General features: G+C 29.2%; 1 protein-coding gene across 4 annotated transcripts in view; it reads right to left on the bottom strand.

Moving 5' to 3' along the window:
• Positions 1-16,780, bottom strand: part of LOC143229050 (uncharacterized) — a 180,616-nt gene that overhangs the window by 120,841 nt on the left and 42,995 nt on the right. For 3 of the 4 annotated variants that reach the window (XM_076460759.1, XM_076460761.1, XM_076460760.1), the window contains exons 5-9: positions 16,477-16,615; positions 14,232-14,345; positions 10,143-11,555; positions 8,715-8,819; positions 878-1,344 (exon numbers count right to left, since the gene is read on the bottom strand). In XM_076460759.1, the coding sequence (XP_076316874.1) occupies positions 878-1,344; positions 8,715-8,819; positions 10,143-11,555; positions 14,232-14,345; positions 16,477-16,615 (2,238 nt within the window). The remainder of the gene's footprint in view (positions 1-877; positions 1,345-8,714; positions 8,820-10,142; positions 11,556-14,231; positions 14,346-16,476; positions 16,616-16,780) is intronic. The other variant, XM_076460762.1, reaches the window with a different exon arrangement.

Genomic DNA, 16,780 nt, shown 5'->3' with positions numbered 1-16,780 from the left:
TACCAACAGTGCAACAAAGTTTTGTACATAAGTTTGACTTGTTGTGAATAAATTATTTTAAAACAATAATTTTTGCCACTTTCTGAAAACATCCCATGCTCTACATGAGCTGAAAAATATGTTCACAAAAGTAAATGGGTATCTTTAAATTTAAATTTAAAAAATTTAAATGTGGATGTGAAAAGGGTATTCCAATGTAATAGTTATGCTAATATTACCATTACCCACAGTTAAACAGTAGTATTCTATGCCATAATTATTAACAACAGTGTGTTATATTTGGTAAATAGCCATGTATTACTAAATTTGTAAGGAATTACAACCTGTTGAATCCTTTTTGCTCATAATAATTTATGCCTTATATTTTCTGAAAATAATGTGACAATCACAGCAAAATTATAGGCAAGCATTTCAAGTGATTCAAAAATTAAAGATTATATTGACACAGTAGTGTAGTAATTGAAGGATAAACCAAGAACACAGGAAAGAGAAGTTCACCCAATAGAAATACATATAAGGCAAATTTACTTTAAATCTGAATGATTACAGCTATATTGAGTTATCAATTGACTTAGTACAGCTAATCATTAAATATTGCATAAAGCCTAAAATGTGAATTATTTTAAGTACATAAAATAATCTAATGAAACAATGCATAACTTTCTTGCCTATATCTGCCATAAAAAGTAGCATCTCAGGTTGAATTTAGTATATGCATGAACTAGATTTAGCAAGTTCTAGATTAGAGTTTGATAAATTTAACATTATGCAGAAAATTGAAATACACACACTACTGTGGAATAATATACACAATATTTGCATATTGTACTAGTAATATGAGAAAGGTAAATCCATCCACCTCAAATAAAACACTTACAAAATTATTGTCTTGTTCTGAGGTTATTTTTCCCAAGATAGCACCATATACATATTCATGACTGATTTCCAAAACAGAATCAGTTAGCAAAAATAGACCACGAGGAATAGCTACTGAGAATCCCAAGTCAGTATTATTGATGATCTTACTATGTTCCACCACAAATTGGATATTTGCACTAGAGCTGACATCTAAGGAAAGTCCTTTGGAGTTTTGAATGATGACTGAATGAGACAGACAGATGTTAATTTCTGATGTTGGTTCTTCTACTGTAATGCTTACACCAATCCCATCATTGCTCAAAAAACTTGAATTATAAAGAACAGAATCTTTGGATGTTTCTATGGAAGCTTCTAGTCCTACACCACAATTACTAACCACAGTATTTGTAATATTTGGTAAATAACCAGTTGCTTTGATCCCTATTAAGGCACCAGTAATATTGCATCCCATCACAATGCAGTTTTCTATAGAAAAAGCAAACAAATATGTTACTTTAAAAGTTGTTTTCATTTCATATACTAATCATATAAACATGATTTAAACTTCAAACTATAGCAAAAGTATCTTGTTGTTCAAGTTAGGTTTAAATTGCATTCCATAATTGTTTTGGAAGTAATTAACTTTTTAAATGATCACTAAAAATATTACTAAACAGGTTATTTCACTTCAAATAGTTATTAATATCATCAGCAAAAATGGTTGTGAGTACAACTATACTCAGTATTATGATTACATGTATTATAAATAAAAGTACTAAAAGATATGTAAATATGTTTTCCACCCCTTTATTTTAAAATTTTCAAAATTAAGTTTTTCATAGTTCTTTCTTAGAAAACAGCAAGCCATTCCAATGAGTTACTTTCAATTTTCTCTAAGTTGTGACATGTTAGCAAATCAGGAACTAGCTGCAGACAGTGATACCCTTAACACTCCTACGAAAAGACGTTTCTAGTCCTGATTTCTCCAAGCCCGTTCCCCTGGCTGTGGTTTCGCTAGATAGTAGATAGGGACAGTGGGAATCTCGTTAATCCATTCATTAGTGGATTTAAATGGCAATTTCATTTAAATACAAAATTATTAGCCTAATATTAATAACCTTTCAAGTTGCTCTGGGGCCTATTAGGCCCCACTTTTCGTAGGAGTGTTAATACACACATATCCCACTAACCATAAGAGGCAAATAGTGCAGCATGGGCTTGAGTATGTTAAGAAGTTAAAAATAAGTAGGTACTTAAGCTCATATTTGTTAGGGAGTTCAGATTTGATGTGTACTTTCAGTTTCATTTGATCTTTCTGCATAAACTATTAACGTTTTTATGTTAGAGTTCTATGTAACAAGTATTTTCTTTTGCTCTACTTAATAACAACTCTTAAAAGAGTGTAGTGTTAGCATTTGCTTTCTATGAACAAAATATCTAACTTTTACTTTGACTTCTATTTGTTAAAGCAAGAGTAAGCACTCACTTTTACTTTTGTGTTTTAGATTTGTCTTAAGTAAAAATATTTTAAACTTTGTTTCATTTTATGTGTGAAGTATTGATAATGTTAGTGTAGTGTTGGCTTCACCACTATTAAAATCATTTAATGAGTAAAGTTGTTTTGGTGAAATTCAATGATGACTTGGATTTTACATAATGATTAAACTTTGCTTTACTCTAACTTTACTTGAATCAACTTGAGGCTGACTTTCTTTACTTTTGCTATAGTTTCAGTTACAAAGGGAAGAACAAGCACTAGTAAGTACTTGATTTATTATTAAGGTATTTTTATTATTATTAAAGTTCTTTCTAATTTCACACTTCTCACTCTGAGGTACACAGAGATTCATATGCCCAGTTTTTCAGCATATTATAAAATATTGTGTTGATCATTGTTCATTGAATTATGAATAGTAGTTAAATATTGCTTTGTGTATGAAACTTGTGTCTTGTCTCATTATTCAGAACTTATACCTGTTACAGCTTCTAATCTAAGCAGGTCTAACATCTGTTGGTAATTTGTGAAAAACCACATATGTAACTGTTTATTTATTAGGTTGTTTCTGATAGCATATCATGTAATTGAAGAGTAAGGGCAGTTATTAAAATGGGTCTGTTAAACTTATGTAAGTTGATTTGACTTAATCCTTATTATTTCTCGAACCCCATACTGAAAAAAGAAATTAAGATATGTCTAAAATAAATATTGCACAAAGGCTAAAATGTGATAAAAGTTTCTGAAACATTAATGTAAAATCTCTTTTTTGAGCTTAAGATCAAATGTAACAAATGGATAAGTTTTTGTATATTTGTTTGACGAAATTTATACAAAGTTAGCCAAGGGTTATTTTCACCAGCTATCCCACACTTCGAACTGATAAACTTGGAGAAAGATAGTTAGTCAACATTATTCACTGCCAACTCTTAGACTACTCTTTTCTTGCCAGCATAAAAACTGGATTTTGAAAATGACTTTTATAATGTATATGCAGGGTAGGTTTTTTTTCTTGGGGTAATGAAAGAAAAGCAAGAGAAACATCTGTAGGCTGGCATATAATGACTTTACAAAACACTTTTCGATGTAGGCAACTAAAAAAGGTGTATTTGTTTTTAACCATGATCACATTTAGTAGCATAGCTAACTAATGGTAGAGTTATTATTAATGAGGTCCATATGGACCCCATTATATCTTTGAAGGAAATTTTTCTAAACTATTTATGCATCAAATTGCTTGTGGGTCCAAAAATTCATTGTTTTCAGTCCCTAATAAAATACAAGTCATACAAAACATATTAAACAAAAATACCATCAATACTGCAATTAATCTCAGTAATTACTGCTCAGGTTACCTTTATACTTTGTATATAAGATGAGTGATTACACCAGTTTATTCAGTCAGTTCTTTATGATTTATCAACTTGTTCAAATAGAACTGTGCAAATGGTGGCTTTTCAAATACATACAAGTGAAAGGATAACAGGTTCATTATTGCACTTAAATATAATAAAAAAAATATTGAATGTGTTAACAAATCTAATAACTTAAAATACTGAGTTATTCAAGCAAATACTACTAAATCACCCTTATATGGATATGAGTCACACAGTTAATAATACCAAATACAATATAGCAGCATTTCTCAACTCATGGGTAATGCCCAAAAGTGGGTCATTGGAATTTGTAAAAGGGTCATAAACAGACTTTGAAAACATAAAATGGTATTTACTAAGCCAGCTTTTTTTCTACTAAAGCTAATTAGTCTGTTACAACTGGCCATCAATGCCTATAAATGGATAATAAGCAAATAAAAGGAATTAACATACTTTACTACAGTATATGTTTTCAAGTTTTTTCATTATCTTATTATAAAGAGGTCAGAATAAAATCATCTTATTAAGTATCACAATTACATGAAAAACTATAGTTTAAGTAAATATTAGTTCTGTTAACTGAAAAATATTTAAAAGTGATTGTCTGCTAGTCTCATTCAAGATAATATAGTAGTAACTTGTACTTTTACCTTCTGTTATACTTCATCAAGCATATTACCTGATAAAAAAGCATGAACAGTAAGATGAAATCAATTTTTCATGAAACAATTGGCCTAAAAAAGAACCAATATTTACATTAAAATATTCCAGACTGTGACTACAAAAAATCCAAATATACTTTATACTTTACTCTTACATTTGGAAAAATTGTAGGAATAAATATATATATATATAATTCTAGTAATTTACTCATAAGTTCAGTATTTAATTAAATGTGACACATTTTACAGATTTCCTCTCCAAAAGTAATGAAGTTTTTTGATGAATAAACTGACATCTGAAATTTTACTACCTCTGAATTTTGTAGCTTTTATAGCTTTATAACTTTGTATCATTCCAAATCATTTAGCATGATCAGTAACATAAGAATAATCCAAATAGTCTCTTGAGTCCCTAGCCCTGATAGAGGCCTAATTCATAATTTATTATTTTCATTTTAAATATAAATATCTATCTTAATACCAAATCAACTTTGATGAATGGTGAGGAAATATGTTTGAAACACAGAGTACATTTGATTATATGACCTTGAAAATGCAACCAAAACCAACTAAGTTAAATTTATGAAATGAAAGCAATACTGATATTACTGACAACTGATTTTTAATCGTACAAATAGTGTTGTTTGTAGTTTTGGATTTGATTCAACATTTGCATGTACAAACTGCTACACATTACTGTAGACAATATCAAGAACCATGATAGTGGTTCATAATATGTTTGCCCAGGAATTTAACACATATTCTAATAGAGCATAAGGGCAAACACCATTTGAAAAAGCAAACTTGTTCTTGAACTAACACTGAAGATCTTTTACCTTAATGGCTAGAGTTGTTCAATATTAATAATAGCAAAACAAAAAAGTTTATTTTTTGACTGTTAAAGAAAATTCAAAATTCATCCATTTCTAGCTGCTTCCATGTTTAAGTCAAAATATGGATTTTTAGCCTGAGAAAATAATGTAGACACTATTTCTAATGTAGTTTGCTTACTTTTTTAGAGTCTCTAGCTGTAGGCCTGAAAATATCTTTGCATTTTGAACCAATTTGTTTCTGTACCTTTACGATGATCCATATTTCCCCCTTTAAATTAACAATATTTATTTGATTGCCAGAAATAAATCTCTTTTTGAACTGCAAAGTTTGAAAAAGTATAAACCAGTATTGTAAAACATGCTTTAATCAAAGTAAGCACCATTTGCTTCAACACATTTCTGTCAATGTGTGACAATGCTATTTATGTCTCTGCCATAGAAGTAAGAGATTCTATGGTCAATGAGCTCCCCAATAACTTCTTCTGTAGCTGCCTGGTTTTGAAAGCATTTATTGTTCAAAAAGTTCTCAAGTGCTTAAAAAAATAAAAATCTGTAAGGAAAAGTTCTGGAGAATAAGGTTTATGATTCCCAATCCATTAAGTTTTTGGAGCATCATTCTTGACAGGTTGTGTAATGTCGATTTTGTTGATCTTCGTTCAGCTCAAAAGGAATCCATTTATTCAACTTTTTCGTCTTTCCAATTGCACTCAGGTGTTTGGCAATGCTTGATTTTCTTGTGCTTATCTTTTCTGCAAGCTCATGTACTGTTGTGTGAGGATCTGTCTCAATTGCTTACCTGAATGTGGTTTCATCTAAGGATGGCTTCCTTCCACAACCTGCATGGTCTTCCAGACTTTCATCTCCATGTCGAAACCTTTGGAACCAATGTTGAAATGTATGTTCAGTAACAGATTCATGACCGAATGCTTGGTTGATGTTCCATGTAGTTTCAGTAGCTTTTTGTCCATGCTGCCTTGGGGATTGCAAAACTTACTCTAAGTAGAGTTGAAACAGCAGACAATTAAGACACCTTGCAAGCGACAAACATTGGATTAAACAAACCAATCGATGACAAGTTACTCAGTATTCAGCTTCTAAATGTCATAGTGAGAATTCTGACATTTATTTCTGGACAACCTGATAATTATCTTGTTATAACATTTGTTATCATATGACTACCCAACTATTATATAATTATGAAATAGTTCAGGCATTTGGCCTCCCTTATGCGCTAGTTTATTTCCAATAACTCTTATGCCAGGAGATCTTGAAGGCATCTTTGGTTACAGATTTTAATCTTTTATAAATAATTAAGTCCCATTACACATCGTAAAGTCTTACTAATGTATATAACTACTTTGTTGCTATATTTATGGTGCCAGTACTCAATACAAATATAAACAAATAATTCTGTATGCAAACTGAATATTATCAAGAAATACAAGAGAAATTCAAAAAATAGGCCAAAAATACTAAAAAAGACTTAAGCTACTGAGAATTGAAGCTACTCTTTCTAAGGTGATTAAATAAGAATACAATGAATAAGGAACTGAAAACTCGTAAATTTATCTTCAAATGAATAACTTTATCTTTTAATTTTTAATTTTAATATTTTATAAATAATTAAGTCCCATTACACATCCTAAAGTCTTACTAATGTTTATAACTACTTTGTTGCTATATTTATGGTGCCAGTACTCAATACAAATACAAACAAACAATTCTGTATGCAAACTGAATATTATCAAGAAATACAAGAGAAATTCAATAAACAGGCCAAAACTACTAAAAAAGACTTAAGCTGCTGAGAATTGAAGCTACTCTTTCTAAGGTGATTAAATAAGAATACAATGAATAAGGAACTGAAAACTCATAAATTTATCTTCAAATGAACAACTTCAGAAGTTTTCTAAAATTAAACAAAATGTATTTTTTGACTGAAGACCCGAATTTCATAGCAATGCCACTGATTATACTTATTTTTTATAATAAATTTGAAACAATAAGTTTCTCATCTGATAAATCTTTTTTCTTCAGTTTGAGTATTAATTTTATGCTTGCTTATATGTAGATCAAGAAGAGGACATAAACATGCTCACCATGAGTATAATACTTGTGTTTAAAATTAAAAAAATAAATTATAAGGTGTGACAAGTAAATAATTCAGTAAGAAGTAAATACTTTCAGTGTTTTTATGTAAAATAGTTTAATGAATATAAAATTTTATTGACCATGAACCTTCTAAAAGTCACCATTGCTTTCCTCCTGAGAAAATCAAGAGATCTCTCACTACACTATAATCCATTACAAAAGAATTACAGGAGGTTACAAATTGCTGTTGCAATATCCGATAATCACATATAGATCAAGATATACGGATTCAGTAAATATAATTTTGTTTTATCCCTACGTACATATGTGGTGGTAAAAGTGTAAGTGTCATAATCTTTTACAAAGTAACATTCAACTATTTATGTTACCCTATACTTCTGATTTAATAATAGCTCATGATAGGAAAAAAAACAAATACCAAATACAATGTCAGGAGATACTGACAAACACTATAAATATACATTTCAGAGATTTTAGAATTTATGTATATGCAATGTGCAAACTGTACTCTGAACAAAAGTATTTTTACTTTATACAAAAATATCATTCTGCATTCCAACTTGTTAGTCTGAAACAGAATGATGTAACGAATTTACAAGTGTATTTTAAGAACAGAAATTGTAACACAATTGATTTTTGTATAAAACATATTTGTACATTTTACTTTAAGCTCACATATTTGAATTTCATGTAGATACACAAAGTAAATTTGATTCATAGTTAATATTTTTTCTTCATTACCGGGTTGGTCCATTGGACAGACTCTACACATATTCAGTTAAAAATATTAAATTAGAAGCTATACTTTTTAAAAACTCTACTTGGCATGTTTGATGTATTATATATTTTTCAGAAATATTAAAAAAACAACAATACTGGTTTCAATTAAATCCAGTACAATATTAAAAAAAAAAGACAGAGATAAGGAGTGTGTGTGTGTTTTCTTATAGCAAAGCCACATCGGGCTATCTGCTGAGTCCACAGAGGGGAATCAAACCCTTGATTTTAGCATTGTAAATCCATAGACTTACCACTGTACCAGTGGGGGATGAGAGAGAGATAATTCTTAATTGTGTATTCTATCATTACCCTGCATTTTATTGGCAAAGTAAATATGTTATTAAGCAAAATCTTGATTTTTCTATTTATATTTAAATTCAAAATAATATAACCAACCAAATAATTATCTAAAACTTATGCAATCTGAATATGAATAGACTTAACACAATATTGTGCTATAGTAAAGCCATGATTAGTCTCGACTTTTGTTGATAAAAAGGTTTATACTAGTGACACTGCATAATATTTTTGCCATACTAAAGGTGTATATAAACTTTTAGTAAGTGAATTTCATGTTTATGAAAAGAAGAGCATTTACCTGAAGAATTTTTGAAATGCAAGCCACCCCACTTTCTACCTTTATTTGATAAATCTTGCTCCAAGACAACTATGTTATCACCCTCTCCTTGAATTTGAAGTAACCCTAATCAAAATAAAAATAATATTAATTGACTCATAAAAGGTTGCATTGTATTCAGATTTTTTTTACAATTTCTGTGTTGCTTACACAGCACAAAAGCTGTGTTCTTTCAAATATTTATGATCATACATTTAAAAATCATTATAGTAAGTACATAATACTGAGTATAAGATTTAAAAACATTTCTATAGGTTTATTAAAATATGAAAATGGTGCAAGATGCACATTAGCCCAATATGATACAATTAAAATTATCCATACCTTTCACAACAAGGAAATCTTTGTATCCAATATGCAGATATTAACTAACAGTTGTTAAAGCTTTTTGGTTTGGTTTTCAAGTTATCCCACTACATACAATATGCATAACAGGAGAAAATCTCAACAGTAACTTGCTTCCCTTTTGGCTTTTTTTTTTAATATATGTAATACAAAATCATATGCCTAGAATATCTGACTTCAAAACCAAGTGATTCACAATTCAAAATATTATGGATAATCAACATATATAAAGAAAAATGGTAATGAAAATGGCTAATAATGGTATACCTGATCATATAAATTATTATAGAGAACAATGAGAAGTCAGTGATCAAATTCACAGATTATTCCTTTCCTATCAGACTGCTATAAGAAAATGTAATTAGTTAACTTCTAGAAATATATATTATGGTTTAAACAAAATGAGCTTACTACGTGCAAAGTGATAACACCAATAATAATCTCATCTATTATCTTTTATTTTTTTAATTATGAGTAATGCTAGTTCATTTATTTTATAGCACAAAAATTTTAAAAATTGCACTTAAAATACTCATTCAAAAACTTAAGAAATCACTGTACCTCTTAAATGTCAATGCTTTTTTCTGATTAAAATTATGGGCCAAAAAGCTTTATATTATAAAGACAGCAGACGGTATCAGTAGAAAGTAATGTCAAGAATTATGGTAACAATACTGTTCTGAAAAAGAGTTTTGAAAGTATTTTTCTAACATATAATGTTATTAAAATAAGTTTCTGTCAAATACTACTTTTTTGGTACCTTCCAGGCCATGAAATATTATATGAAAACTAAACAAGTCATGAGTATAATTTTACATTACTTGAAGAAATAATAAGTATCAAAATAGTAAGAATGAATATTCTAGAAACATAAAAACTGAAATAAGTTTCAGGTAACACATTTACTTAACAGTTTTTACAAGTGTATGTGACAACAAACTTATTTTAACAATTTTATACCTTTTTAAGCTATAAATACATTTCAAACTTTACATTCTACTACCAAACATACAATCTGTTGTCAAAGACTGCTTGGTTACATACCTTCAACAAGTATTCCTCTTCCTTCTTTAAACCAGAAGCACTGAGGTCCAGTAATTGTACAAGTAACTTCAGAGGAAACAAAAAGAGAGTAAGAAACCACTGTGCAGTTGGAAGCATCTGATATTAAGTTCTCTGTATTAGAAATAATACCACCCAAAATGCCTTCTTCCTGTAAGTCACTATACATTGTCGAGTACTCAGCAAATTCTTCTTCTGATGGAATAGGTGATGTCAAAATTGGTGATAATTCAGCAATCATATAATTGACATTATGGAAAAAGTCAAATATCCGTTCTCTGATGGTAGAAGAATTTGTTGTTCCCCACCAGTTCATGGTAGCATTGAGGTAAAAATCATTATTTTCTATGGGAACCTCAAATTGAATCTCAAACTTTGAGTTTGGGTTATCAAAAACATTGTATACAATACAGGAGGTGTTTAATTTAGTTAAAATCATAGACTGTGCTGAGTTATTGAAAAAGTAATTATTCTTTATATCTAATCTTTCAGCATTTAAACCAGTTATAAAAAAAATAACACCACTGTCTGTTGTAATACTGTTGTTTGTGAACTTATTCCCAAATACTTCTATCACACATTCTTGGCTGGATGAAGAATCATAATTTTGAATATCAATTTCTCCAAATTTGGAGCAGCTACAAGTGCTATTTGAAATGAGATTTCCATCAAATCTAACTAGAGACTTCTCATTTAAGAGCAATTTAAGAAAGGAGCATGAAACAGTTTGGAAAATATTATTTGATATTGTTGTATTTCCTTGATTATACTGGTAATAAAAATTTAAATATATTCCCCTGTATACATTCTCAAATTGGCATTCATTTATCAAAACATTCAAAAATACGTTTCTGGATCCATAGCTTGTCATCTCTAATGCATATCCACCAGAAATATCTGTAAAATTACTCTTTAAAATCTTTAAATTCAAATCAGTGTTGTAATTCAGATCAAACATCAAACCATAGTAATAGCTCCCATTAATTACTAAATTATTCAGTGTTACATCAAAAGTTCCTGTCCTCATATAAAAATTCATGGCATAGTAACATCTGATAAAACTACTATTTTCAATAAGTATCTTTACGTCCAAGCCTGTGTCCTGAGTATTAAAGAAAAAACACCAATCCCTCGATAAATGTTTTTCATTTGAAACATGTACACCTGTGAGAGAGATGTTTCCTTCAACATTTTTCAGGGTTATTCCTTGATGTTTAAAATCATAAATATGTGTGTTTGCCAACATGTTTTCTTGTTGCTTGCCTTTCTCTAAAGTTATTCCATCATAACAATGAAAAACGACAGAATTGATAACTTTCACCTGATTTGCATAGGTCTTTACACATGTCTCAGCCCCACTGACTGATATGGTATCAAGCAGAGACATTGATGTACCTAGAGAAGAAATGTCTACATGAAAATTCATAACTGAAATATAGAGTAAAAGCAACAGATACTTAAGTTGTTACTGTTTATGTTTCATACAACTGACAGTGAAATGGATGCTTTCATAGCATGAAACATTTGTATAGTTGTATTTACAGTGTAAAAATGAAAAGATGTAAACATTAATGTATGAAACATTTTCTTCAAAAGAAAGTACGTATTGCTCTAAGAATTTTTTGTAGTCTTCCAATATGCATCACAAATAAAGAGAGGGTATTTACAAGCTAAAAATCATAAAAAATTACTTACAATTGTCTACAGCTGAAGATAAATTAAATAGTTCAGCCATTTAATCTTTAAAACGTGAACTTATCCAAAAGCTTTATTACACTCAATTCAACTCAATTTGCAAATGAAAATACAAGGCGGATTATTTCAATGCTATCAAAAATTTAGATAAGTAATTTTCATTTACAGTACATATTTGGTTTAATAATCTATATTACCACCTCCAAGGTTAGGACACAGAATGTTTTATCTAAACTTTTAGTTAAAATGTCTTGCTTATGGGGGCTCTGTCTTAGAATTCATATATAATACATATTTATGATGTGTGTTACTTTTGTAACACAGTATCAAAACACTAGCTGATTACGACATCATCATATACCTTATATCATCATTATATATACGTGGCGTCATGAAGCATCATCCTCCCACATGGATTGAAAGGAGCACATGGCACTTACTTCTAATTGGGCTCAGAAATTTTATCAGCTGTGTTTCAGCCAGTCTGATGAGTCCTGGTACCTCATCATCATTGAATATGGCAGCCATAATTTGGTTCATGCATTATATACATTCTTGTACTCATAAGTTCTTAAAATTACTAATGGAATTTTCTCTCATTGACACTGTGACTGCTTGACCCACTTCAAGAAGGAGAACAATATCATGCTGATTTGCCAAGTTTCCTGAATGATAGTAAAGTTTATTCTTAAACAGATGTAGCTAAATAGGATGACTAATATATTACATATTCTTCTTTTTTCACTCACTGGCTTTTAAAAATGCCTAAACTGGCTGAGAAAAATTAACTCAATGCAACAGTACCTGGCCTAACTTGTCAACCTGACTAACAGATGAAGTCTATTTTATTTAATAATGCCTAATCTGACTTGTCAATTTGGCAAAAAGAAGTATATATGGTATAACAATACCTGACATAACTGGTCAAGAAAGACCAACTTAATGTAACAATATGTGATCTGACTCACCAATCTGAATAAGAGATGCAGCAACATAATCACAAATAAATGATATGACCTGTTTACGATAGTTTATAGGATAGTAAACATTATTGATATAGATCAATTTTGCTCATTTTGCTTTGGTAAAAATACATATCAACATATAAATTTTATAATATTTTAAATTTTAAGTCAATACTTAAAACTACCAAATATTTTCATACTGCAAGTAAAGTGCATTAAAACATGCTGTGTAAGTACTTTAAATAACTGTAACATTTATTCCTTTGTTATTCTGTACCTACTTACATATTAATTTAACTATTCTCATGTTATACTCGAGCAAAATTAGGGTATTCAAAATATTTCAAATCTTACAAGTCGAAAAAACCAACATTATTTCTTTCTTGAATTCGATAACAGTGCCTATTCTTACTAATTACAAAGAAGAAAACTTTCTATGACTAAGAAGGGTTTAACTGTACACGTACAAATTAATATTTCTTAATACAAATCTTAAAAAATAAATATACAAACTTGTCAATTTAGCACTCAGACATTATTTACATTTTAAACACATACATAATTATGAGTTATTACACTTATATACTATTCATTTTGTGAAGACTAACTCTATTTGCATTAAGATTTATAGTTGATAAAGTATTTTCTTACTTTTTTGGAAAATATCATATGTAGTAGCAAGACATTATCTCCACTGTCAGAAAGCATCATTATTAATAGAATAATTTATCTCCAATATCAGAAAGCATCGTTATTAATAGAATAATCTTATCTCCATTGTCAGAAAACATCATTATTAGTAGAATAATCTTACCTTTACTGTCAGAAACAAGAAATATTATTACTAATTCATTAGTAATAGCAACACAAGCTTAATTACACTGCCAGAAAAACATTATTATGAGCAACATAAGCTTTTTTTGCCCATCAGGAAATATCATTAATGATATCATCATCTTACCTCCCTGTCAGAAAACCACATTAGTAGTAACCCAAGTTCCACTATCTGAAACATTATTGAAACCAGCAAAACACTACCTCAACTGTCTGAAAATATTATTAGTAAAATACCTTTAACTCCACTATCAGAAAACATCATTAATAGTTGTAATACAACCATACTTCCATTATCAGAAAACATCATTAGTAATAGTAGCCAGCCTACTATCGAAAAACATCATTAGTAATAACACACCCATACTTCTATTATCAGAAAAAAATCATTAGTAGTAATACAACTGTACTTCCATTATCAGAAAATATCACTTGTAGTAGTAGTAGCCAATCTACTATCAGAAAACATCATTAGTGGTAGTATAGCCTTAATTTCAGTATTAGAGAAACAAGATTAGTTTGAGTATAATCTTATCTCCACTATCAGAAAAAATAATTAGATGTAGCAAAACCTTACCTCCATTGTTAAACTGAAGTCCTTTCCAATATGTATCTGCATTTAGCTGACCATTAACTTTATCTGAGGAAAAGCTAACTGCTAATGATTCTATGCCTTCAGCTATTAGTTGACCTAAAAATTAAATATAACTTGACTTGTAAGAAGTAAATTATTAGAAAATATGATAGTAAATAAAAATACAAATTATTTTATTAAATAGCATGAAGATACTAAGTTAACATCAAAAAATATGAAGCCCACTGAAGTATTTTTAATGAAAGTTCAACTAAGTAAGATTAAAATAAGTTAAGAAAATTTAATAAATAATACATGTACGGTTACATAATTTTTCCACAACAAAATAAAGATAATTCACATTCAGTATTATCAACTATTCAGTTTAAGCATTTATTTAAATTAATGACAGATTATACAGCTTACACACTTCTATCACACTGTATAAACATTACCCAGCCTGTTGTCTGAGCTTTTTACATAAATCACTAGTATTTAAATTTCTTCATTTCAATTAATTTAAAAAACATAGCTGGTTTGCATAAAAAATGCAATTTTTCACTTTTATAACAGTAGTAATATTTGTTATGCTTTATCATATGATTTGTATTTAAATTTTAAGACAATGTTTGATATCTTAATACTTTGCATATTACATTAAAATTAATTTTCCATGTATAACCAGAAATTACATTCCATTTACTGAAACTCATCTTATAGTGATGTATCTCAAACGTATATATGTATTACTTATGGTTTCAGTTAAGTTACTAAAACTTTGTTTGTGTTTAAGAACTAAACGAAAGCATATCAAACCCTGATGTTTAGCACTCAAGCTTACCTCTGTACCATAATAGAACAATAATATTGAAGTAAAACAATTTGCAAGTCACAAATTATGAAAAAACTTATGATTATGAAGAAAAATCATACATGTTAATGAATTTTACCAAAATCATGATCATATATCACTGGAACAATGTGCAAGGTATGAACATTATGAACTCAAGAATCATCTATATTCATGAAATGTAAGACTATCAAATATATATCAGTTCACAGGATACTGGTAGAAATAATAAAAGTAGTCTGTTTTTGTTTCTTTGAATTTCATGCAAAGCTACATGAGGACTATCTGCACTAACCATCCCTACTTTAGTAGTGTAAGGCTAAAGGGAAGGCAGCTACTCATCACCACCCATTGCCAACTCTTAGGTTTCTCTTTTACTGACAGATAGTGGGATTTAACACTGCAATATATTGCCCCTGCAGCTGAAAGGGCAAGTATGTTTGGTATGACAAAGACTTGAGCCTATGACCCTCAGATTACAAGATGAGCACCATAAACACCTGGCCATGCTGGGCTAAATAAAAAAAGAGACTTTCTAGTTTTTGAAACACTAAAACTGAAGTTTGATATTCATAGTGGGAATAGTACAGATAGCCTATTATGTAGGTTTACACTAAAAAACAAATGAACCAATGAATAAGGTTCTGGTAACTTTCAGAAATGTGCTGTACATGAGACCTACTAAAATACCTTTAGACATAAAAAAGAATCTTATAGTTCTGTCGTTTGAACAATGCAGCTCAAATCTAACCTGTATGCATTAACATTCAATGTTGGATTTTTATATAAAACATTTTCATGCAACACATCTAAATGACAATATTATGATTTATTAAATTTATAATATCACTTTATAGTTTACTTTACCTGATCAAGTTTATAGGTCTATCTAACTTTCAAAAGAAAAAAAATTATATTTCATTTAATATTTCAATTTGTTTTCATTTCCAGTTACTCATTTAGCTGGTATACTTGCCAAACTTTCTGTTTCAATCATTGATGGTACCAACAGCTACATCCATTGCCCCAGTTTCAAAACTATATACAATCTCAGTTTTTTAAAAGTAGGTCGTAAAACAACGTTCTAATTTTATACGTTTTTATCCCTGTCTGTACACTATATTTTGTCGCTGTTGGAAACCTCAATTGCATTCATTGCATGAATTTCAATCTAGTAAAATCATAGCCAGTTTCAGAAAATATGAACAGAACTATTAAAAACATTCAAACATTTCAATTACACAAATATATATTCTAGTTCCATATTTCTTGTTTAAATATTAAAAAATGTTCCAAATATAAGTACTTCTTTAGGAATAATTTTTAGTATACTAATGAATAAGAGAAAAAATTCTATTAAATGTTAAAAATAATTAATGATACTCTTAAAACAATTACCTTCTATAACAATCCCTGCATCAGGGTCAGTAAAGACAACTTCAACTCCAGCTTGTATGTTTAGAACCTTTCCATGTGGAATCAGCAGGGACTGGTTTACAATATACGGACTGTTACTAATGGTCCAATAGCTGTTTTTCTGCAAGGAAACCAAAAATTATGGAACAATGTTTTTAAAAAAATTAATAAAACTTCTTATGAAATATATAAAAATCAGTAAAACCCAACTTACATAAATACAATAGTTGCTACTGATATTGCAAGTTTTCTATAAAAAAAACAAGTAACACAATGAAAAAATATC

The sequence above is a fragment of the Tachypleus tridentatus genome, chromosome 10 (genome assembly GCF_004210375.1).
Source record: "Tachypleus tridentatus isolate NWPU-2018 chromosome 10, ASM421037v1, whole genome shotgun sequence".
In the NCBI taxonomy this organism is placed as follows: Eukaryota; Metazoa; Arthropoda; class Merostomata; order Xiphosura; family Limulidae; genus Tachypleus; species Tachypleus tridentatus.
Note: the sequence above shows the minus strand (reverse complement) of the source record. Positions and strands in the feature narration are given on the sequence as shown.